Source organism: Limanda limanda, chromosome 14 (assembly GCF_963576545.1).
Source record: "Limanda limanda chromosome 14, fLimLim1.1, whole genome shotgun sequence".
In the NCBI taxonomy this organism is placed as follows: Eukaryota; Metazoa; Chordata; class Actinopteri; order Pleuronectiformes; family Pleuronectidae; genus Limanda; species Limanda limanda.
Window position 1 is genome coordinate 6,337,720 of NC_083649.1, and position 23,809 is coordinate 6,361,528.

The window sequence follows — 23,809 nt, forward strand, 5'->3', positions numbered from 1 at the left end:
GTAGTGATTAACTCGGTGGCGCGTGCGTGCGTGTGCTCATGCTAACGAATGTGAATGTTCAGTTGCAGTATCGCCGGGCTTCGTGGTCGTACGTGTCACCTGCGGCTCGCTCCGTCATCTCCATGGCGATCGGACACGTCGGCTCCATATCTCCTCCTCTCAGCTCTCGAGTCACTGACGGATCTGTAGTGAAATAACAAGTTTAATGTTGAAGTACTCTCATAACGTGTTGTGCTGAGTGTGGTACTAACAATGGCTGAATTGTTTTGGATAAGTTCATTGTCTCATTAACTCGCTGGAGGCTGGTTTTTATTTAGTCAAAGCTTATGTATGTATTCTCATATAGTTTCTTTCTGAGGAGTGAAAAGACGTTTTTAAAGGCGAACTGTTGGATTTCCTCTCACATGCTAATGTTCCATATTTAAACCAGAACAATGAGAATCTAATTGAAAGGGTTCACACTGAGCTCCCCTTAATGTACCAGATGCCCCAATCTCAGACTGATCCTAGATCTGCCTCTTGGTTCGGATCAGCAGCAGAAGTTAATGGATTCTTGTCCCATCGTTCCACCAGGTTTTTGTGGAATTTCACACAGTATTGTTTTGTGCACACCTGCTGACAAACACACACCTGCAGCTGTTGTCATGTGGACTCAGGTACTCGGTGTTAAGTCGGTTTTAAACGATCTGATGCTGAACGGACTCAGAGGGATGATGTAATAACGACAGCGGCGATGGTTGTGGACTCGTTCTCACGGAAACATTCCAGGTGTTAAATATTCCTGCTCATCACTTCCTGACTGACACTGGAATCACACATAACCCGCAGGTTTTGATATTTAAAAATCGGTTTCCGACGTCGTTTCCCCCGAAGCTCTCGTGCGGCTCCGATGTTTCAGTCTCTCGGCCGCTCGTTAAACTCGTTACAGGACAAAACCTTAATAGATGAGATATCCAACCCTGTAGTGAGATCTCACCATCAGCTGCCTGTGAATAATTTACTGATCTGCTCAGCGACTGAACATCAGAGTCGGATCCGGCCTCATCTCCGAGTCGTTCACATCTACTCTCCAACAAAGAAATTGCAACTGAAGGAAGGAATTACACAGAATCCTCCTGTAAAGTTGTGACTTCCCTCAGATCAGGTGTTTAGGTTTCTCTCCAGCTGAGTCAAGCTCCGGGCGCCACACCCCCGCCTTTCATCATGCGTCGCCTCATCAGCGCGGGTTTGATGTGATCTACACGAGGGATCGAGCATTAACCAACCAACAGGATCACAGGCACATTGAGAGTGAAGATGAAAGGAAGTCTGAGTCATCAGGGCAGGGAGTCTGATCCGAGTCGGTGCGGAATACAGATTTATAATAAGAGAACAAGATGGCTGCTCCATATTAATGTGCACATTAAGGAACAAGACGGACTCGTTTCCTCTGTTTCTGTTTAACTCCGAGAGCAGTTTCTCCCTTTTTTTCTTTTACCGAAACAGCTTTAATGGTCACGATGTTTCTATAGTAACATGTACAGTACCTGTGCCTTCTGTCGAACACCAAACCAAAACTCCCTCTCCACATTTACTGCTTGAAGCAAAACTGATTTGTTCTCTTTAATTTGAGCTATTTTACAGTTTTTGTCCATTTAGTAAGAATACGTCAAACGTTGGAAGATTCTTCTTCACATGATGTTGTTTGATCCACAGCTATTATCAAAAACTAATAATTAATACAGTTGTTAGGCGGAATATTTAACGATAGAAAGATAATAAACGTGTTAGTGCCCCCTGGTGGACAAACAACAGCTAAAAATCGCATTCACCAGTAAAGAATAATGGTAAAAAATGTTTTTAATTCCTATAGCACCAATTTATACAAGGTTAAAGTGCTTTACAAGAATAAAACTACACTGAATAAATCAAGAAAAAAAACTAAAATAAGCAAGATAACACAAGAAAAATATCAAAAACTAACAACGTTCGTTAAAACCAGTTAAAAGCCAATTAAAGTCTGATTTAAGTTGTATTGCAATTGTGAAATAATATGTACTAATTTTAATATAAGCTCATAATAACGAATCATCTCAAGTTTTTAAATGTAGTGGATGAAATGTGCGGCTGTAATTTCAGTTCTGCACTTTCTTGTTACTTATTCACTGAAATCTGGTCAATTTCTCTGGCTGCTATTAGACAGATTTTAGTTTTAAACAATTTCTTCTAAAAAAAAAAAACATGTTGAATATTCGTCTCTAGAATCTTTTCAGACGCCTCCGTGCTCTAGAAAAAGATCCAGTGAGGAAGATGAAGAGTGAGAAGCAGTGAAATGTTAAAGTGAAGCTCGTCCTCGTCCCTGGAGACACTGGTTGGATCTTCCATCTCAAGTTCTCTGTCTTGATGTGATTCCTCCGAGACCCTCCAGCTTTAATTGCCCCTAAAACTCAGAAGTGTTTCAAAGCATCGAGCTGCCGCTTCTTGCCCCCCCCCGACCCCCCCCCCCCTGCTCCTTCTGATACCGAGAGGACGTGTCGTCAGGCCTTTGGCTTCGCGTTCGCTTGATCCCGGCGTTTCAACTCTTTAACAGGGACCAACTCTTGACCATGAAAGTGTCTGCGTGTGAGGAAGACACACTTACACACACACGCACACAAACACACACACTCCCCTCAGCTGACGTGTCGCTTCACACCCCCGTTAATGACACGTGTGGTGTAATCACGTTAACGAGCCTTGTCAACAGGAACTTGCCTCCTAAAGAATAAGTTGTCTTCATCGCTTTATTGCCTGTGTAAATATGATTTTATTTATTGTCTTTTTAATACCCTCAGCATTCATTGTGTTGCCATGTTTTCATGCCTAAGCCATTAAGATTTTTAATTAAACAGTATTTTCTTTAACATTTGATCTGTGGTTTGTCCTTAAATACGTCACAAAGTACAAAGATTTCTACATTTACGATATAAAGTATAACAACACATATTGTAGACACTGGATTTGATCTCCTGTAGTTTTTATCAATAAATTATGGATGGATTTGGATTTTTTCTGGGGGCGGATGCTGATATTATCAAACCCTAGTGACACAGAAATGTAATTGAGGCTTGACGTTAAACAGTATAACCAGAAACTTACAAATACAACTAAATATAAAGAACTTTATTTATATAACTTTATTTAAGATAAACATTTCTTTATGTAAAATGTAAGTTTAACTCTGCAAAATAGCAGTTTTCATATCAGCAAACATGAACAACCCTGATCTGTGAGGGTCTAATAACTGATGATGCTGAGAACCTTCTACTCTCAGCGAGGATGTGTTGGTATAATTAAATATTTTTTGGAGTTTTCTCTCATCATACAAACAGGAATCTACATAATACATCCATCTTTATATCTAAAGACTATATTCACAAATCACAATTTGTCTCATTGGACTCAACAAGGTACCACGTCCTCTGTTCTTAACCCTCGACTGGAGAGAGGACAGGAAACTGTCACCAGGACACAGCCCAGTCACAGAATGGACTCGGGTCAGTCTGAGACACGGTGGACAAGTGGAACATTTCAGACGTTACTCTTTATCTCTGGAGACGTGTCTTCTTCCCAGTGAGAGGAGGACGGCTGATTTGTTTTACAGTGAGAAGGTCGGAGATCGGAGCCGGAATTCGTTGCAGATGTGAGCTGAGTGTTCTCTGACCTTCCTCCTCCTCCTCCTCCTCCTCCTCCAGACTCCAGCTGGAAACCTGAGCTACTGTTGGAGTCATTTCCAGCTCGTGCTGCTGACAGCGGTCTGGAGGCAGAGCTGCTTCCTGTCTCCTCCTCACTGTGGGACTGTGCAGGGCCGACACCAGAGCACACACACAGAAACACACAGTCACACACACACACACACACACACACACACACACAGACACACACACACACACACTCTGAACCCACTGTTGTTCTGGTTCCTGCTGAGGCCGCAGGCTGAAGAAAAGGCAGCGGTTATATTCTTACTGCTCTTTCATGCCTCTGCATAAAAATAAATAAAGTCTCGGTAAAGTTCACGTCTCCAACAAGGCCCCTTGACTTATGATATAAAACTTTATTTACTGTATTGATTTATATAGCCCCTTTCAAAGCAATTATTTTTTTTAAGGCAAATTTTTGAAAAGCAACAATTTAAAAGCAAGATCACACTGTACAAAATTAAATAAAACATAAAATTATTGAAAAAGACATTAAGATCAGAACACACCAATAAACACTTTATCAGATGCTTCTCCTCGGGGTGGGAGCCCGACAGGAAAGACCCCGGTCACTTCTGCTCCTCGTCCTGAACACCAAAGAAATCACATGTAAATCTGCTAGATGTGGATTTCTATGTAGATTTGCCGTCAAAGATATCAGACTCCTACATGTACCTGCTTTTTTCCATCAGGATCCATGAATTTTCCCTGGAACATGGGTGAAAATGTCTAAAACTTCCTTCTAAACAATGTTTAAGAAAGTGAAAAACATTATTAGTGTCTCATCCTTCCATAAAGTTTTGTGGAAGTTCAGTGTGATCCTGCTTATTAAACACACTTACTCTGTCTGCCATGACAGCTACTGTACTTATTATAGCGCTAAATATTTTTTAAGAAATTTAGTATATTCATAAAGAAACTACACTTTAAGCTGAAAAGCTCTTTTATTGTGTGTTATTGTGTTAAGTTACGTGGATGCACATGTCTCTTATGTGTTTCCCTAAATCAATTTGCTTTTGCGATGAATAAAGTTTTATAGAATTGAAAAACAAACAAACAACCACACGGGGGAAAACAAACAATAACATACAGAAAACTCGTCTCTTTTCAAATGGAACATTTTTATTTGGCATTATTTTCTTGCAAAAAATATAAAAACACGCAAGCATCACATAAACATTACTCACATTGAGGAAAACAAAAACAAAGAACTGCAACGTTCACTTTTTAAAACTTGTACTTTCCCACAGGTGAAAAAATCCAGAAACAACGAAAAGAAAATGTCTTTGTGTGAAAAGACGAAGAGATGCCGACCAGAGGAACTTGGGACTCTGCTTCTTGCCTGAGGACGATCTGAACCTGGATAATTTCTACAACTTTACACATCTCAAAGAAAACAAAATGATATCAAGAAAACATGTCACTACTCTGTTTCTGCTGCAAGTCCTCGGGGCGACGTTAGCGCAAAACAAAAAGGTCAAAAACAATCTTTTCACAACAACCTACACGGTGAGGGATCGGTCATATTCACAACACGGGCCTGGAGCAGCGTGACACGTTTGAGCTGCTTCACTACAGATAGGGAGGAGGAGTCATTGTTCTGAGCCGGTTGGCATCAGTTTGTGTCTTTCAATATGAAAATTGTGACAGAAAAACAAATCTGCGTGTGGATGAAAAAAAAATTTGTGCTTGAAACGTTTTCTCTCGTCCGATTTGGATCCAGATGTTTAAAAGATTCCGCGTTTAAAACAGCTGTGAGCGTTTTTAAATGACCTTTGGATTTAAAAAAATTTGTAAAATCCCCAGTTCATTTCTCTAGCTGCAGATGTATATTCAATTAAATGACTTCTTGGCCTGTTCAGTTCTAAACCAGTTTCACTCATAGACTGTGTATAAGGACACAGTTCATACACAATCTATGGTTTCACTCTTCTCTAATCAATCTGCAGAAACACAACTTTAACGGCTCAGAAACAAAAACTGAAATAAATCCAAGTTCTGACTCGTATCTGTAACGTGAAGCTCAAACATGCACGACATGAACAAAACGCTCCTTCAGGCCCAAACAGCACACGGAGCAAACCAAAGAAATAAATCACAAAAAAGATTTCAGTGTACGACGCGTTCTGAGAAACAGGCACAGCAGATCACTGACCTCTGACCTCTTCACCTTCAGTGACAGGCCGAGCCTCCACTCGCGGGTCTGAACTCGTATTTACAATCAGTGCGAGGGCGTGACAGTAGTTCGCAGGACGCCAGCGTGTCTGATCCACAGCTTTTAGGGGCGGGACGCTGAGGTGTAGCGCCCCCTAATGGTACAACGGCTGATTCTAGAGGAAAGGTTTTGTATTTTATGTATTTTAGGGGGCGGGTGGTAAGTTTCATCTACGAATATTGGCGTCAATCATTTGATTTACCGGATCAGACACGCTGGCGAGCCTCTCGGTGGATCTGCACCGGCGGTGAAGAGCTGCCGCGGCCGAGCAGCTGGTCTCGTTTGGTCTCGTTTGGTCTCGTCCGCAATAAACAAAAAAATAAGAGAAATTAAAAATCCCCCCGGACACGTGAACATGGATCAACGTGCACACGAGCCAGACGCTGCCATGATGAAACCAAAGAAATCAGAGTGCCAAAATATCTTAAATAACAAAATATATATAATATGTACACTTCATAGAAATAGAAACAAAAAACAAAAAGGATGCATCGAGAAACACGGACGTCAGAGCACTGGCTCCGAACGGCCGAGCGCAAACAAAATGTACATCAGTGTGTGTGTGTGTGTTTGTGTGTGTCTGTATGTGTTCCTGTGTAAAACTATTGAATACTGCTGTGAATAAAGCATGGTGGGGGAGTTGTCCAGGTCTGTGTGGTGGTGTCTTCCTGCAGATCTCTCGTCCCGTCCGATGCTCCGACGCTGCCGTCTTCAGGCAGCTGGACCGTCAGGGACGTTACTGAAAGAGACAAGAGGAGGAGGAGGAAGAGGAGGAGGAGGAAGAGGAGGAGGAGGAAGAGGAGGAGGAGGAACAAGAGGAGGAAGAGAAGGAGGAGGAGCATGTCAGCGCAACACAAACTTACACAAGACATCATCAACAAACTCTCCCGTGTCCATGTCATAAACATTAAATGCAGTTTCAATTATAACCAGCGCCTCCGATGTGTACAAATACACAAATAATGACCCTGATCAGAAGTTTTTAGGACCTTTACGGTATTATATGTACTTTGTGTTCCCTCAATAACTAATGAGAGTTTTGTGTATTTTGTGTACATGCAGTTCACCTGTCAACAACGACACGTTGTGCCAGGACTTCAGGGTCGAGCTGGGCGGAAATACTCTGAGTCCTCATCTTCAACTACATGAGCGTAATTATGGCTACGCTACAAAAAAAGAGAAAACTGGAGACCTCACCATACGGTAAAGAACTGATGATGCTAACCCACGCTACTACACATGCACCAAACATCTACACAATCTTATGTGTTGTTAGGGTAACTAACTGTTTTCTGTTGCCTCAAAACTCAGGACATTTTTTTGAAAATAGTATAAAAGTGTCTGTATGATGCTTGTTGTTTGAAGCAGTGACTATTCCAGCCTCTAGGGGGCAGAGGCGAGTCTTTCAGGTCTCTTGTTTTTTACAGTGTATTATAAAGGCGTCCTGTTCTTCCTTCCAGACCCTTACCTTGTCGTTGGGCGACCCTTTCCCCCCGTTCACGGCCTTGAGCAGGACGGTCTCCTCGGTCTTCGTGTTGGTTTTCATCTCCACAACGATGTCGTCTTTGGTGATTTCCTTGTTGCTTCTGCAGAGAAACAAGAGAGCGTTACGGACTCGCTCGGTTCTGAGGAGCCTCGGGGGGGGGTCATTCGTGTGTCATTGTGTGATATGAATGGACCCAGGGACTGTTTTTTTATATTTAGACATGTTTATTCTCTATTGTCACTATCCAGCTGCTCCTTTCTACCACAGCAGAGTGAGTGAGGCGTCTGCTGTGGATCAGCTCTAATGATCCTCGTCTCATTTCTGCCTCTGCTCTCTTTAAGATTAATTCATGCATGTTTTGTTTGGGAAGGTTTTTCACAGATCATTTTCAGATTTGCACATGGAACCCAACAGAAAGTCACAACTCCGGTGGGACTGTGTGTTTCTACAGCTGATCTGTGTGTTACTGTACGACGGTTTAGAGACAAGAGACATTGTGCAGACAGAGAAAAGAAACTCAGTGGATCCAAAACTAAAAACTCAAGCAGCAGAACACAAAGTGAAGCTGAGACACGAGAAGAGGAAACAGCACACGAGCAAATCAGAAGGGAAGCAGAACTAAAACAGACAAGGGGGAACACAGGGTTTAAATAGAGGAGCAGACGACAGGTGACACACGTCAGGTGATGATCGAGGAAACAGGAAGCAAGAGGAGGTGAAGGCACCAACAAGGAGAGGGGAAAACAGGAAGTGGACGTCAAAGTAAAACAGACGACACGAGAGAAAACGAGAAGGAGAATAACAGAGTGAAAGACACAAGGAAGTTAATGCAACTTAACTTCTGTAGACAGTTATATGTATGTATTGTATTGTATGTATTATATATATATGACCAGGTTCAGAAGAGTCAGTACTCACATCTCCTGCTTCCCCGAGCGTCCACAGGGGATCTTTCCCTTCTTGTAGAGGAAGTAGAGGACGCTGCCGAGGATGGCGAGCAGCAGCAGACACACAATGATCCCCACAATGATCCCTCCACTGCGGTCAACTACACAAAGACACACACAGACCACAACGTGTTAGATGCTTCCACACCTCACAGCAACAGAGTGGAAAGGAAACACTAAGATCTGTGTGACTTAAAGGAGCAGTTCCACACTTTTACACATAAAGTCAGTTCATGCGAGTTAAACAGTGAGTGTAGTGTCCCCTGTGTTTCTGGACCAGCTTTGTTGGAAAAGTGTTGGAACACGACCTCATGTAACCTCCCGTCTGAGTCTGAACATGCAACACAAAGACCGTGTAGTGTAAAGTATGAAAGACCCCGAGTGTTTTTCATCCACTAAGGTCTGATAAAAACAAAGTTTGGCTGCGTGAAGTCGGTTGAAGGAACCAGACGATCTAAACTGCCGACGTACGCTTTTTTTAAATAAAGAAAAACTCTGTTTTTCACGTTCAAATCATTTAAACAACTTCCATTAAGCCGCTTATTTAACGAGGTCCATTTTATGCATAAGGTATAATTATCCAAGTGTGAAATGACAGAGGTTATATTTAAGAGACAGAGGACGAGGAGAATGTTAATTTATTCCTCTTTGCATCTGTGACCTTGAGCCTTAATAATTGACCTCATAGAGATTATATGCAAATTACTGGACTTTGGCTTCGAACAAGTTGAAGTTTCTTTTCGAAGAGCGAACAATATTAACAAGAAACATCACTCTTCTTTCGATACAATTCTACAAACTACTGCAGTTTATTAAAAGGTTAAAAAATCCGCACAACAAATAACAAACAAAACAGAACAGAAAAGGATTCGATCATCACAGACGCGCCAAGACAAAGTCAAAGTTTTAACTATTAAATCAGAATTGGTTTCGAAAAATTATGAAAAACCTTTGGATCTGATGAGAAAGGGTAATTATCTTCTATATGGTCAGTTGACAGAGGTAAAATATAAAACAGAAAGAAGAAATAAAAAAACATTCTCATTATTTCTACCCCCACATTTAATATGCATTAATATTAATGTTCCCTTAAGCAGGGAAAGCAGGAGGAGATGTTTCTCATAATATTTACAAAGGATCCGTTCTGTTCGTAGCATCACGATCCGGAGACTGAAGCAGCTAAATGGAATTCAGCAAATCAGTGATTGTATTATTTTGACCTGATTTATTAACATAACAAAAACACACTGTCCTCCTATAGATACACTGTTTGCCTTTAGCGGAATATGTACTTTATCCATAATGAAATTATATAAATAGGATTTCTGGAGACAACCCACAAGATTGATGTATATATACATATACTGTATATTTGCAGGACTTTAATGTAATAAAACGATGTCATGTCTTTTTCTTGTGTAAATTCATAATCTGAGTGAAACTGCATAGGAACGACTCCAACCCCCCCCCCCCCCCCCCCCCCCCCCACTCAGGCTTTAATGCAGCTTTTGAGCTTCTACCATCTCTTAATGTTTTCATGATGTTGTTGTGAGTCTGGGATCTGGGCCCCGGTTTATCACAGTCATATAAAATCATATACATGTTAGTTATATTTACCCTTTAACATCCCTCTGTAGCCTTTTTTCCAGTGATAAATAAAACTGTTTTCTGAATTTGACTTGACCTGAATGATCCAGATTCCACTGAACCAATGAAAACTGAGAAACTGAGGCAGCCACGGTTCTGTGTCATGAAACCGTGATGTAATTCATTATTTAAGAGCGTCTTGCACTTCTTGTTAAGGGTTTTGCAGAAACCTTTTTTCTCTGAGGGACTGTAGAAGTGTTTTTTTGGTCCAGTTAAAATCACTGTGTGACACATAGAAGAAATTCTCGTATAAATACAGCCCCTATTAACTGTAAATATTTATTCCATGGCAGAAACACAACACTTCAAATTCCATCTACTGTATATCACATGTCTTTAACGTTTTCTTGTGTATAGTTTTCTTTATGGGAGATTATTACCTGCTGGCTTGTGAGGATTTTAATGATCGTGAAGTGACTGAGAAGATGAAGTCAGAAAGTTTTCGCCATCCAAATTTAAATGCAATTTTTTTTCCTGGTTTGTAAAAATCCACAATTAAACACAACACTGTCTGGAAAAGTCAGTAAAAGTGAGACGCTGTGTGATTTTAGGGTATTTCTTTTTCTCTAAGACAAAGTTTGATATATAAATAATGTGTTTTTCTCCAGCAGAGCATTAGGTCCAAGTGTTATGAAAATGTTTGTGCTCTTTGCTGGTGTAGAGAGTTTTTTTTTCTCGCTCTCTGTATCAAACAGAATATTTAAAACGCCCACGGGCCATGGAGAAGATATGCCAGCGAACCAGAGACCGTCCTGTTCCACAGTCGCCGCGTGGGAGTCATAAATAATGCATGTGCTCGTCCAACCCTTCATTGTCACAGACAGAAGTTAGAGTGTGAAGACTGAGACAGAAGAGATTGTGCAAGACGGAAAGAGAAGCGTGGTTGTGTTGTTTGTTTTTGAACATGAGACAGGAGGCGTTCGGGCAGCAGTCTTACCGGGAGAGAAGGGAGCGGTGGTGGTGGCCCTGGGAACTGTGGACAAGTAGAACAACACTTAAAGTGGGCAGTTGTCCATGTCCACACACACACACACACACACACATGGACACACACGCGCATGCAATCACTGCCAGTTGCTTCAGTAATTACACATAATCCCATATTCCTCTGGAGCTGAGGGGCATGAAGAGCTGACTGCACGTGTTTCTAGTCTCTTTCACACAGGCTACATCATAGTTCCTTGCAGAATGTGGAGTGGTGTAAGTTCTTCCTGACACGTTCGGACAGGATCGGTAACAAACAGGCTAAAAGAAGATCTGCTCTGAGGTATTTTGTACTCTGTTTCATGCAAATTTTAAATCGATGTCCTCTACAAAAGGCAAAAGGATGCAAGAAGGAATGAGACGGGTCCTGGTTTCACTTTATATCAGATGCTATAATAATTGTAACTTATAAATTCATGTATCTCACGTTTTTAATGTTTTGAGCACATTTTATCAAGACAGCGAAACCACTGATTGATTGATCGACATCATCTCCACCCAGTACCCCCCCCCCCAGTGACAGAGAAGCTCTTACCGGCTCTGATGCTGAAGGTCTTGACCTCGGTGCCCATCTCGTTGGACGCGTTGCACTGAGCGCTGATGTCCGAGGTGACTTTCACCGACACCACGCTCCTCCGCATGTGCTCTTTCATGTTTCTCGCATCCTCCACCTCGAGCCAGTTCTGCAGACACACACAACACATTAACAGACTGAACAAGTCTAATATTGTTATAAATAAAATAAAAAGTGGCTTCAAAGAAACTACGAAAGTAGAAAGAATAAATTGAAATAGTAAAATATGAGAAGAGTAATAACCAGGGTTCATACACTTTTTGGCCAATGGATTTCCATGACTTTTCAATAACTTTGAACCAAATTTACATGACCAAACATTTTGTGAAATCTCGGTGTGTACGTGAAAAAGTGACGAAATGTAGTATTTAAACTAAGAATGAGAATTCCAAGGCATACAGTATACCTTAAATGACACAAACCAAAGTTTGCCTGCTTATATTTTGAACATATTTCTTTAAAAGCATGTGAATTATTTAAGACTCAGCGTAAGTGAACGACATGAAAATATGAATATAACAAATTTCCATGACTTTTCCAAAACTTTTGGGGTTTTATTGTTTTCCATGACTGTTCCAGGCCTGGAAATAAACCTTAAACAAATCCATGACTTTTCCAGGTTTTCCATGACCGTAAGAACCTTGAATAACTAACAATAGAGACAAGGCATTGTAAGTTGAATCCGAATTTACACTGCGAGTTCAGATCTGTTACCTGGACTCCGATGAAGCTCCAGGTGATATCGGGCAGTGGATGACCCATCGCCTCACAGCTGAGGTTGATCATCTGGCCTTGCACCTCCTCCAGCTGCACCTCCTGCTCCACCCCCATCAGCTGTGGACCACCTACACACACACACACACACAAAGTTCAGTTCAACTCTCGCTCCATGTTGAGCTACTGACCAGGAAACCAAACACTTCCTGCACATGTGTTTCACATTAAAAGTCTTGACATGGCCCGGAACCCCTCTGTTTCCTGTTTTTTAATTTGAGGCTTCAAAATAAAGCCCGGCAGTTACCTGGCTGGCGTTTAAAGAACCGAGCACAGGTGTTTCAAATCAAAATACTGAGGAGGGAATCACACCGGTTGGAACAGAAACAGTCGCTTGTGAGGATGTCATGACCATTTGGGTTTAAGATATGTGTTTCATTGATGTAGAAACTGAAAGAAGTCCAGCTGACGTCACAGTTAAAGAGAAGCTGGTTGAAAAAGGGCGACTGACCTTGAACGATGATGTTAACGGAGCCGTTGGTTTTCAGCGCCGGCAGCGAGGGAACGGTCACCTCACATTTGTACTCTCCTGTTGTGTCATAGGTGGCGTCCTGCAGGTGCAAGGTGTTGCCCTTACCCACCTGCTTGCCATCCTACACACACACACACACACACACACACACACACACACACACATACAGAGAGAGAGACAACAAACACACACATGTGCAATCAGTGATTTGAAGCTGCGAGCAGATGATCTGAGACTGTTCTACAAACCGTCCGTAGCTCATGTTCATATCAGAGTTTTGGTTACAGTGTCAGGATGTTTTTAGGTATTTTGTACTTTGCTCTACTTTGAAAAAGGTACTGACGTGTTGATATGAAGAAATAATAACATAAATCCTCCTCGCTAGAGTCTGACATGTACGAACCTTGTACCAGACGGTGGAGGTTTTCAGGGAGGACAGAGCGTTGCAGCTCGCGGTCAAACTTTCTCCCTTGTTCATGAACTCAGATTCTTTAGGTACAACCACAGCTGGATCCAGATCTGAAGGCGACACACACAGAAAACAAGACACATGAATGAATTGAAAAGGAAACAGGAATAGAATATGGTTGAAATGATCAGATGGAGCTGGAGACGTTTTTCAACAAAGCTTAAACCTTTAAATCTGACTAAATAACCTTTTGAGTCCTAAGTTGTGAATGTCTCTAAGTCGGTTTTAAATGTGTCGTGTGTGTGTTTTCCTCACAGTGCACGGTGAGCTGCACCTGCCCTCCGACCTCGGCGTTTCCGTCAGCGAGCGCCGGCCGACAGTGGTAGAGGGCGCTGTCTTTCCGTGAAACCGCAGCCAGAGCCAACACGACGCCCGGCTTGGCCTCGTAATCCTCCTCCTGCAACAGAAACACAAGTTTACACACTGTGATCATGTGAGCAGGTGATGACAAATCTGATTCAATTTCATGTTGTGGAGAAAGAGTCTGTGGCTGTAAAAGAGCTGATAAATCAAACACGCCCACTTGTGTGTCAACACAGAGTGAGAATCCTTCTGGTTTCCAGTTTAAAATGACAGTTTTCCCAAATGATGCATGAAGTCATTACTTTCAACTCTGCAGAGACAAACCCGACGACATCTGAAACTTATTGTCAGAAGTTGGTGCCAGTTTTCTTTTTCTTCCTGTTCCTAGTTTTAAAGTTAATGGAAATATTTACTGACCAGTTTAGCAGCTGAGGAATCAGGACACAACAATTTACACCAGAATCCATTAGGACGAGAGCCACAAGTGGTCCGACTCTGAGAAATCCTAAATATTTAACATCGAATATCCAAACCCACTTACGTTAAGAGTAGGAATGAAACACAGAATGTCTGCGATACGGTTCATCTCACTTTGCCTTTTGACTTTGTACAAACATCGAGTACATTTTCAGACATCTGACATATAAACGTCCGTTCTCTTCACTGTCACAGAATAGATCACCCTCTCGTCTCAGGTCCAATAATAACTCAAAACCCTCTCACACCCACCAGTGATTAAAACCTGGTCTCTACATACCTGTTGGTTTATGTAAGTGAAGTGTTTTTCCTCCAGGGTATTTCCCAAGTCAAACTTTACACCTGTCCTGACTAAAGACCTAAAACATGTCTTCACAAAATATGTGGTTCCAGAAGCTCTGAGTGACGTGAGGCTAACTCATGAGCTTCTTCCTATTTCCTCTGTGCTGGATCATTCACCTCCACCAGTGTGTTGTTTTCTAGACTGTACATGATTGAATTCATTAAAGAGGAACTGAAGGGAGGAGGAAATAGTCCGAGGCTACTTTGCAAACTGCCAGTTTCACACAGTTTATTAAAAATTTTGATTAATAGCATCAAACTTCTGTGTCAGTCTTCTGGAGCAGTTTATACTCGACACCTAGACATGAATATGAAGATGGACGACATGACAGCTCCCAAAAAGTGAAGCCAAATAATTTCCATCGCCCCCTGGTGGTTGGCTGCAGTACAAGGCGTGATTTCCGCCTCCTACCTGTTAGTCGGACCGAACTAAATACTCAAGGTGCATCTAAATTTTCCCCCAAACAATGTTTCTGTCATTTTAAGGTAGTGCTTATCACACTGATGTTTGTTGAAGTCCTCATGTTTCTGATAGGTTTGGTTTTAATGAGTGTTGACAACTGAGAACTGACGCATCGTTCACTCTCTTATAAAAATCTGTCTTTAGAATCTGTCTCTCCCTTCTCCTCCGTGCAGCAGTTGTTGTTTTCTGCTCTGTACTGAACTCGACAGACGCGGAGCTCTGACCCGACATGTTCGAGCAGCGTCCTGCAGAGAAACTCACTCTCCAGATCTCAGCAGTAAATTCTGTGGAGTGAGTACAAATGTTGTGTCGTAACACAGCGTGAAAAGCCCCAGAGGTATTAAACCAGGAACAAGGTTGTGAAGTTATAGTGGAGCTATAACGGCAGTGTAGGCTGAGTTGTTTTGCATTGTCCGCACACACAATGGCTGCGTGTGTGACATGGGAACAAGACTGGCCTCCGATCTCGGACCCCCGGCCCTGGATCTGCAGGGTCAGAGCTGACAGGGCCTCCACAGACCTCGGCCACTCATGTCTACATGGGGCCCTGTGAGCTCTGCATATCAAAAACATTCCCTACACGTCTCCAGCGTGTCACCCATTCTCTCTGGGGGGACTTCTAGGGTGAGAAAAAGACCCTCCATTCTTACTTGTCCTCTGCTGAAAATGAAGGTCGGCAGGGGGTTGCCATCGCCTTGGCAATGCAGCTCCACAGCATCCCCCTCTTTGACCAGGCCCTTGGGTTTCTCCTTCCACAGCTCCACCATGGTGGTAGGGTCTAAACACACACACGCAGACACACACACAGACACACAATCAAATTAAGCCGCCTGCTGAAGTCACATAACAAGGCCACTTCCACAGCGTTGACAGCCCAGACTGTGTTTGGCACAATGTCCACACAAAGACAGCTTCAAACGACAATGGACCCACAGAGCAGATGGAAGAGGAAGTCACATTAAAACGCTTTTAGATGATCAGAATTAAATTCATCTGTCGTTACTGGTTATAACGAAGTTCAAACCATTTAGACCTGATGTGTCATATTCATGTGTTTAACTTTAAGACTGGGTCTCTGTTTAGAGCCGGATTAGACGTGTGCACATTGTATATAATGTCAACGTTTTCAAGACATGTGATGAAATAAGCTGTGATTCACTGAAATACTCGGAATTTCAAGGCTCAGCTGGTCATAGTAAGAGGGAGAGCTTCTTATATTGGCTATATTGGTCTTTAAAAATATGATTTATGGGCAAAGACTAACCCTAACCCTTTCATTTCATGTCTCTATCTACTTCAGAGGGAGTGGGAAAAAGGTTTTTTGTCCACGTTGGCATTTTGAGGCTTTTACGGACATTCTGGGACAATTATGGTCGGAAATAGACAGACAAAGGCTCTGAGGAGCCGTCGTGGCGATGTAAATAAACCGCTCTTCTTCGTGCCACACACGAAGAAGAGCCGACTTCGACAAAAAAAATTACTACCCCTAGTGGTCTGGCGGGGAATTGCTTGGCAACACGCTAAACCAGTGATGCCAGGGTTACGGCCCGCGGGCCGGACCCGGCCCGACTGTACATCACATCTGGCCCGCGGGTGATAAGGGGAGAATATAAATTTTAATTTAATTTTGATGGAATTAAAAAAAAAAAAAAAATTTAAATTTTCGGTGGACTCCGTTAGTTGGTCTGTTGCTGCTGCCCGCCTCAGCTGCAGCAGCGCCGGTAGTGCTGATCGAGATGTCAAAGAAGAGGAAGGTCGACACTGAAGCTCGCATCTTTCAGGATAGATGGAGAGAAAATTATTTCTTTTGGGAAGTAGGAGGCAAACCCGTGTGTCTTATCTGTCGTCAACAAGTGGCTGTACTAAAGGAGTACAACATCAAACGACACTACGAGACCCACGCCGAGAAATACGGCGAGTACACAGGGCAACTCCGGACTCAAAAGCTAAACGAGCTAGCATCATCGCTACAGAAACAGCAAGCCGTATTCTCCAAATGTCGAGATACACACGAAGGTTCGTTTTATTTGAATACATATGTAACGAACTGATAGTTGAGTTCTGTTCTGTTTGACTGCTTGATATGTGGTTGTTATGAATGTTCCGCTAAGTACACCGTGTTGAATAAGTACTGAGATGTCCTGAGTGTCTGTGAATAGGTCGGGGTCGGACATGTGACAGTTCTTGACCAATGGCTGTGTGGGATGACAGGCTCTCATTGGCTGGTTCGTTGGCGTGTCAGGGGTGAATGAGGAAGTGGAGGGAGAAGACGAGTGTTGATGGATAGATAGATAGATAGATAGATAGATAGATAGATAGATAGATAGATAGATAGATAGATAGATAGATAGATAGATAGATAGATAGATAGATAGATAGATAGATAGATAGATAGATAGATAGATAGATAGATAGATAGATAGATAGATAGATAGATAGATAGATAGATAGATAGATAGATAGATAGATAGATAGATAGATAGATAGATAGATTACTTTCCGAAGGGAAATTAAGTTGTCATAGCAGCCGGTACATTTGAATACAATAAAATACAAAAAAACAATACAATAGAATAAAATAAAAAATATTGAGGTAGAAAGAATAAAAAACAGAAGCACAAGATAAAATAAAATAGGTAGATAAGGTGCAGTGGCAAGATGATGGTAATAGTACTGATGATATGATGGTAATGTTATTGTTAGACAGTATATAAGAATAGTACAGTATATATAGTATATAATATAACATAATATATATTTATATATGATAGTAATTATACCAATATAAAAGCAGTATATAGTAATAATGGCAGCAACAGTATATATAATAATAATAGTAATAGTGATATAATAATAGTAATTATAACATGTACACATGTATAAATATGTGTATATAGACTTATGTATACAAAGAATATACAGAGAGTATGATATAATATATGATATATAGTAGAGGTATGAATATGAATATAAGTATTTGACTATACAATAGGTCATATAATATACTATGAGTTTAAGAATATGTAGACAGAGTGTGCAAAAGACAATATTAGGAGTTTGATGTTAGGAGTGAAGAGATAGGAATAAGAAGTGGACATGTTCATGTTAACTTTAATAAAGTTACAAATATAAGAAGAAGTTCTGTGTCGTCTGTGAAGCGGGGATGTTACAATATCTTCTTCAACTCTATTGAAAGAGGAGTGTCTCAATTTCGTTATACCTATAATGACAATACATTTCATTTCATTTCAAGGGGCAGTGAAGGCAAGCTACATCATCTCTTGGGAAATTGCTAAGGCATCGAAGCCTTTCTCAGAGGGTGCATTTGTCAAGACCTGCATGCTAAAGGCAGCCGAGCTAGTGTGTCCTGACAAGCGACAAGCTTTAGCTAACATAAGCTTATCGAGGCCTACAGTGACGGAGAGGGTTGAAGAACTTTCTGGTGATTTGAAGAGTCAACTAAAAGACAAGGTTAAGTCCTTCATCGCATTCTCTATTGCTCTTGACGAGAGCACTGACGTGACTGATGTAGCTCAATTAGCGATATTTATTCGCGGAGTGGATGCTTCCCTGAATGTCACTGAGGAGTTTGTGTCAGTCGTGCCAATGACAGACACCACAACAGCTAACGACTTGTTTATTAGCCTTGTCGGGGCCCTGGACAAACTGGAGGTGGACTGGAGTCGCGCTGTCAGTGTGGCTACCGACGGTGCGCCTTCTATGATAGGAAGAAAGGCAGGAGTAGTTGTGAAGTTCAGAGAAAAGGTAAATGCGGCTAATCCAGAGCAAGTATTCTGGAACTTTCACTGTATACTGCACCAAGAGGCTTTGTGCTGCAAGAGTCTGAAAATGGACCATGTCATGCGTGTTGTTATTGACACTGTGAATTTTATCAGAGCAAGAGGACTTAACCATAGACAATTCGACGCTTTTTTATTGGAAAACGACATTCATCATGGCCTTCCCTATCACACCGATGTGCGTTGGTTGAGCCGAGGCGCAGTGCTCAAACATTTCTACAAATTACGCACAGAGATAGCCGAGTTCATGCAGGGTAAAGGGAAGCCTGTGGTTGAATTGGACGATCCAGAATGGACCAGGGATCTTGCCTTTTTAGTGGACATTACAGAACACCTAAATGTGTTGAATGTTAATATGCAGGGCCGCAACAAAGTCGTCACAGAGTTTTATGATAGTGTTCGTGCTTTTCAAAGTAAACTGGCATTATGGAAGACGCAGCTCTCCAAGCGCAATGCAGCCCACTTCCCCTGTCTAAAATCTCTGCCTGTCAATCATCAGAGTATGGACAAGTACGCAAACTTGCTTTCCGGACTCAGGCATGAGTTTGACAATCGATTCACGGTTTTTAATGAACTGGAAAAGGACTTTGCGCTTTTTCGCTCTCCATTCACCATTGACGCTTCCGAGGTCCCAGAGGCGATCCAAATGGAACTGATAGAACTGCAGTGTTGCGCACAGTTGAAGGATAACTACGCATCTGTTGCAATCGAATCCTTCTATCAATCCTTGCCACCACAGTACCCAATGCTCACGGCCTTTGCAGGTAAAATACTTTGTATGTTTGGGACAACATATTTATGTGAGCAGGCCTTCTCTGTGATGAATATCAATAAATCGAAAATGCGCAATCGCCTGACGCACGGACATCTGAATGATGTTATGAAAATAGCCACTGCCCAGAAACTGTCCCCCGATATGGACAAGCTGGTGAAAATTAAAAGGTGTCTGGCTTCGACAAGTAGCTGAAGTAGGCTGGTCTCCCAATTTATCATTTCCAGTGTGATATGGGGGGGGAGGGAATAAAAGGGGCTGGGGTTGACTGATAGCCAGGCTAGTGCCATAAAGGAACATGGGTGTGTGGAAATATGGGTTGGTGACTGGTGATGACTGGCAAAGTTAATGTGCCTCATCTGTTATTGAGCCAATTTAGTTTTTAGATAGCTCATATGTGCCTATTTTTTCAAGAACCGTTTTGTTTTACTAATTCCTACTGGATATTCAATCACATGGTCTAATGTTGGACTACTTTATTCTGGCGCTTTCTTTCTGTGACTTGTTTAGGCCTGGCCTTCTTTTAATTGGCCTTATTTTGCATTGACTTGTTTTCATGTGCAAGCCTTCAATAAATATAATAAAAGTAATTAACAGTTTACACTTGTGTTATTTATAGGAAATGTGTTTTGTTGGCACCTAGTCTATTTTGTTGCATTTCTAATTTATAAATGTAGGCTACTTGCATGGATAGGAAAATGTAACGTTTTTAGAGGGTAACTGTCTCCTGCTTTAGGCTATGTAATTTTAGGCCTCATTGTGAGGCTATTTTGGTGCCGATGCAATTTCTTATTTTCAGTCCGAAAGTGTAATCCGGCCCCCTGAGGTCTTGCTTGAAAAAATCTGGCCCCCTGTCCAATTTCACCCTGGCATTCCTGCGCTAAACGCTTGTAAAACCATGAATGACAACGAGTCCTGCGTCACAACTGCATGAAAAGCCGCAGTCGCCGTTGCAGAAGCATGCGCCGGCCTTTAGAGGGAGAGCTTCTTATGTTGGCTATATTGGTCTTTACAAAAACATGATTTATGGGCAAAGACAAATGTTTAAGCTATCAAATGATTTTATTGAATGTCTCTTTCTACTTCAGACCGAGTGGGAAAAAGGTATTTTGTCCACGTTGGCATTTTGAGGCTTTTATGGACATTCTGGGACAATTATGGTCGGAAATAGATGCGATGCAAACATCAAACATTCAATCAGCTCCATGACCCGGGCTGACGTGACCTCGATATAAAAACAGGCTGATCTTGAACTCACAGTGAACCGTGATGTTGATGCTGTTTGACTCCACTGTCCTGATGGCTCCCGGGACGGAGAAGCTGACCTCACAGGAGAAACGGGCCTCTCTGTCCTCCTTCACCACCTTGTACTCCAGCGTGCTCTCCACCGAGTACAGGCCTTTGGTCTCCCAGGTCAGGATCAACACGTTCACATCTGGAGGGTGGACAAGACAATTAAGACACATGTGGACCACAGCCTGAAAATGGGCTCAAGGCAGAAATCAACCCCGTGACACATCTGCTGCTCACACTTACTTCCTGGATCTGGCTTCAGCGGCAGGTTGTTTCTGTACCAGGTGATGTTGGGTTTGGGAAAGCCGTTGGTCACCTCACATGATGCAACCTGGATGGAGAGTCAGTGTTGTTGAGAAAACTTCAGCAGGACACGAGGAACAATATATTTTGTATTTAACGTGGTAAGATATTGGTTAATCTGAGTATGTAAAAGTAAGTGGCCCCACCTTAGACGGCCCCTCTTTGGTCACAGATATTCCAGTGAGGACGCCCTCGATCACCGGAGCCTCTGGCGGAGCTGCGTTCACAAAAATGAAGAGAAATCGAATTAGCTCTTTCTTTTTAAAACAATCAGAAAAGTTTCTCTTGTCCTGGACTTTCTTACCGAACACTCTGAGGTGGGTCTTGCCCTCGGCGGCCCCGGCCTCCAGCCCGTTGACCTGGCAGAAGAACTCCCTCTCATCAGAGAGCTGAACGTCCTGGATGGTGAGCACAGTTCCCTCAGGGTCTCGAGTCACTTGGACGCGGCCGGTGAAGTCCGTGTTGTTGTCAGCGGTGCTAACGTTGCTATCGAAGTAGAAGATCCGCGTCCGTGAGCGGCCGACGCCGGTCTGCACGAGACAAACGTCCACTTACTCAACATCTTCCATATACCCTGCAGCACTTTGTGGGTAAATAAGTTCAGGGCAGTTTTTAAATGCAAAATTCTACATGTATGTGAGTATATTATGGATTTAAAAATGTAAATGTTTTGTATAATTTGATCTGCAATTGTTTATTATCTTGTGCAGAGCCACAAGAACCGAACCCCTGAACCCAGAAACTGCAGGTGGGTACGAATTAGGGGTGGGAATTGTCAAAAATGTGACGATTCAATAGTATTGCGATTCTGTGATATATTGCGATACAATACAGTAACATCAAGCAGACATAATAGAGTATCATAAACCTGAGAATAATCATATAAATAAGAGTCACCTAGAGCTTCAATCAAATTGAGAAAAATAAACAAATGTGTACTACTAGAGTCCAGTCCAGTTGGCTGCAAGGTCATGACCCAAAATGTTAAATTCATTTGGGAAAATTGGCATTTTTGTTCAGAAAAAGGAGTTGGTCAACAAGCTCAGATGTTAGAGTGCTCCTCTGGGCCGTTACTATATATCCTGCAGTGGAGAACATCCTTTCCGCATACACACTAGGTATCTTTTAAACTCTGAAACTCTCCTCCTCATGCTTTGCCAGCCAGGGTCTGTTACATATATAATTGTAAATAAAGTATTAAAAAAAAAAAAAAATATTGCAATACTTTGTGCTACAGTATCGATATAATCGCGGGCGCAAAATATCGCGATACTGAACAGAATCGATTTTTTCCCCCACCACTATTCGTAATACGGGTTTTCTTTTTAAGAAATTGCCAAAAATGTCGTATCTTTCAGATCCGGAAGATCTTCTCAACTTTCTTTCCTTTTCTATAAACTCACCATTGATTGTAACTCTGAAATCAGGAGATTGGTGAAAAATCAGTAGAAATGAACAGAGGAGAGTCTAAGTGGTAGTTTTATGTTTCATGTTTAAGAGTCTAGCTGTTTTAATTCTTGTGGCCAGTGTTTAACCCTCGAGATCTAAATCTCTTCCTAAAATCTGGAGCCTGAACGAGAACCTGAGCTCGGCCTGATGACTTGAATTGTCGACCCCGAGTCTGCAGCCCTGCCGAGCTCGAGAGCAGTCGCATAACTTTGCACGGTGTCAGTTTTTGGCAGCGGGTCCAGACGCACTCACCACAAACCACTGGATCATGACGAAGCTGGGCTCAGAGTCCACGTTGGAGAATCTGTACTGGCAGGGGATCTGAGCCGAGTCACTCAGGTACGCTTCAACGCCTGCTTGCATGGTCACCTCCACCCTGGCCCAAGCTGGAAAACACAAACACAGAAATATTAGTCAAGGTTGATTCAAAGCCACAAAACAGGCATTTAACTGATATACTCCATAATTCTAAGATGCATTGTGTTTGGCAGATGTCGGTCCACCCAGGCCAATCTGCAGCCGGTCAGCCATGTTAGCAGAATCAGAAGAAAAGGCTTCTTGTCCACATGGCATAATGTTCACCCATCCTGCCTGGCTGACTGTAAAACCACAAAACCACATCTTGGCCAGAAAATCCGTTCCCCCGGGGACGATGGGGGGGGAATGCAGCCATGGGGAAGCATTGCCAGTTTGACAGTGGGCTGTTGATTCAGAGAGCCAAGAGCTTTCTTATACATGTTGGGCTTGGCTGGCTGTTATAAAGGGGGGGGGGGGGATGGCTCGTACAGCGACAAAAGAAAACAAGATGGCACGAAAAAAAGTCAGTTGTCTGGGTTTCATCTGGTTTGGAGTTGCGGTGCAGGTGGGATGTTCAGTGGGTTTATTCTGTCGTGTGTTATTAACTGTTTCAGTGCCACCTTCTTTACAGCTGAGCTGCCACGCCTCCAGTTTCACATTTGTCTGCAGAACAGAAAGTACAGAGCAGCGATTGTTTCCATTTCTGTGTGACTTCTGCCACTGGGAACCCCGAGTTTTTATGCAAACCACTTTCTTCTTTAAAAAAACATCAGTGTTATTTGATTCAGGATAATCGCAGCCTGAGTTTGTTGTGGCTCCACAGGAAGCTACGATAACAGTCTTAAATGTCCTAATATGATGGTTGAATAATAAACTGTATTAAAATTAAAACCTAGGGGTTAAACGAGAGATTTTGTCACAAAAGAACGTACTTGGTATCTTTCCAAACTTTCTTAAATGTACTTTGGCCACTAGGGGTCTCTCAGTCAAAACAATAACAAAAGATTTATGAAGTTGTGAAGCATG

General features: G+C 42.3%; 1 protein-coding gene across 1 annotated transcript; it reads right to left on the reverse strand.

Annotated features, from left to right (window-relative positions):
* Positions 1–58: 58 nt before the first annotated feature.
* mcama (melanoma cell adhesion molecule a) lies at positions 59–23,017 on the reverse strand. The gene is made up of 18 exons (XM_061086327.1): positions 22,990–23,017; positions 22,739–22,872; positions 21,342–21,567; positions 21,184–21,254; positions 20,978–21,065; positions 20,700–20,876; positions 15,520–15,647; positions 13,540–13,681; positions 13,219–13,334; positions 12,795–12,936; positions 12,284–12,414; positions 11,531–11,678; positions 10,949–10,984; positions 8,336–8,465; positions 7,400–7,517; positions 6,134–6,228; positions 3,683–3,816; positions 59–183 (listed from the first exon to the last, which is right to left on the reverse strand). Exons 1-18 carry the CDS (start codon positions 23,015–23,017, stop codon positions 59–61), a joined length of 2,169 nt encoding a protein of 722 aa, XP_060942310.1.
* Positions 23,018–23,809: the final 792 nt, after the last annotated feature.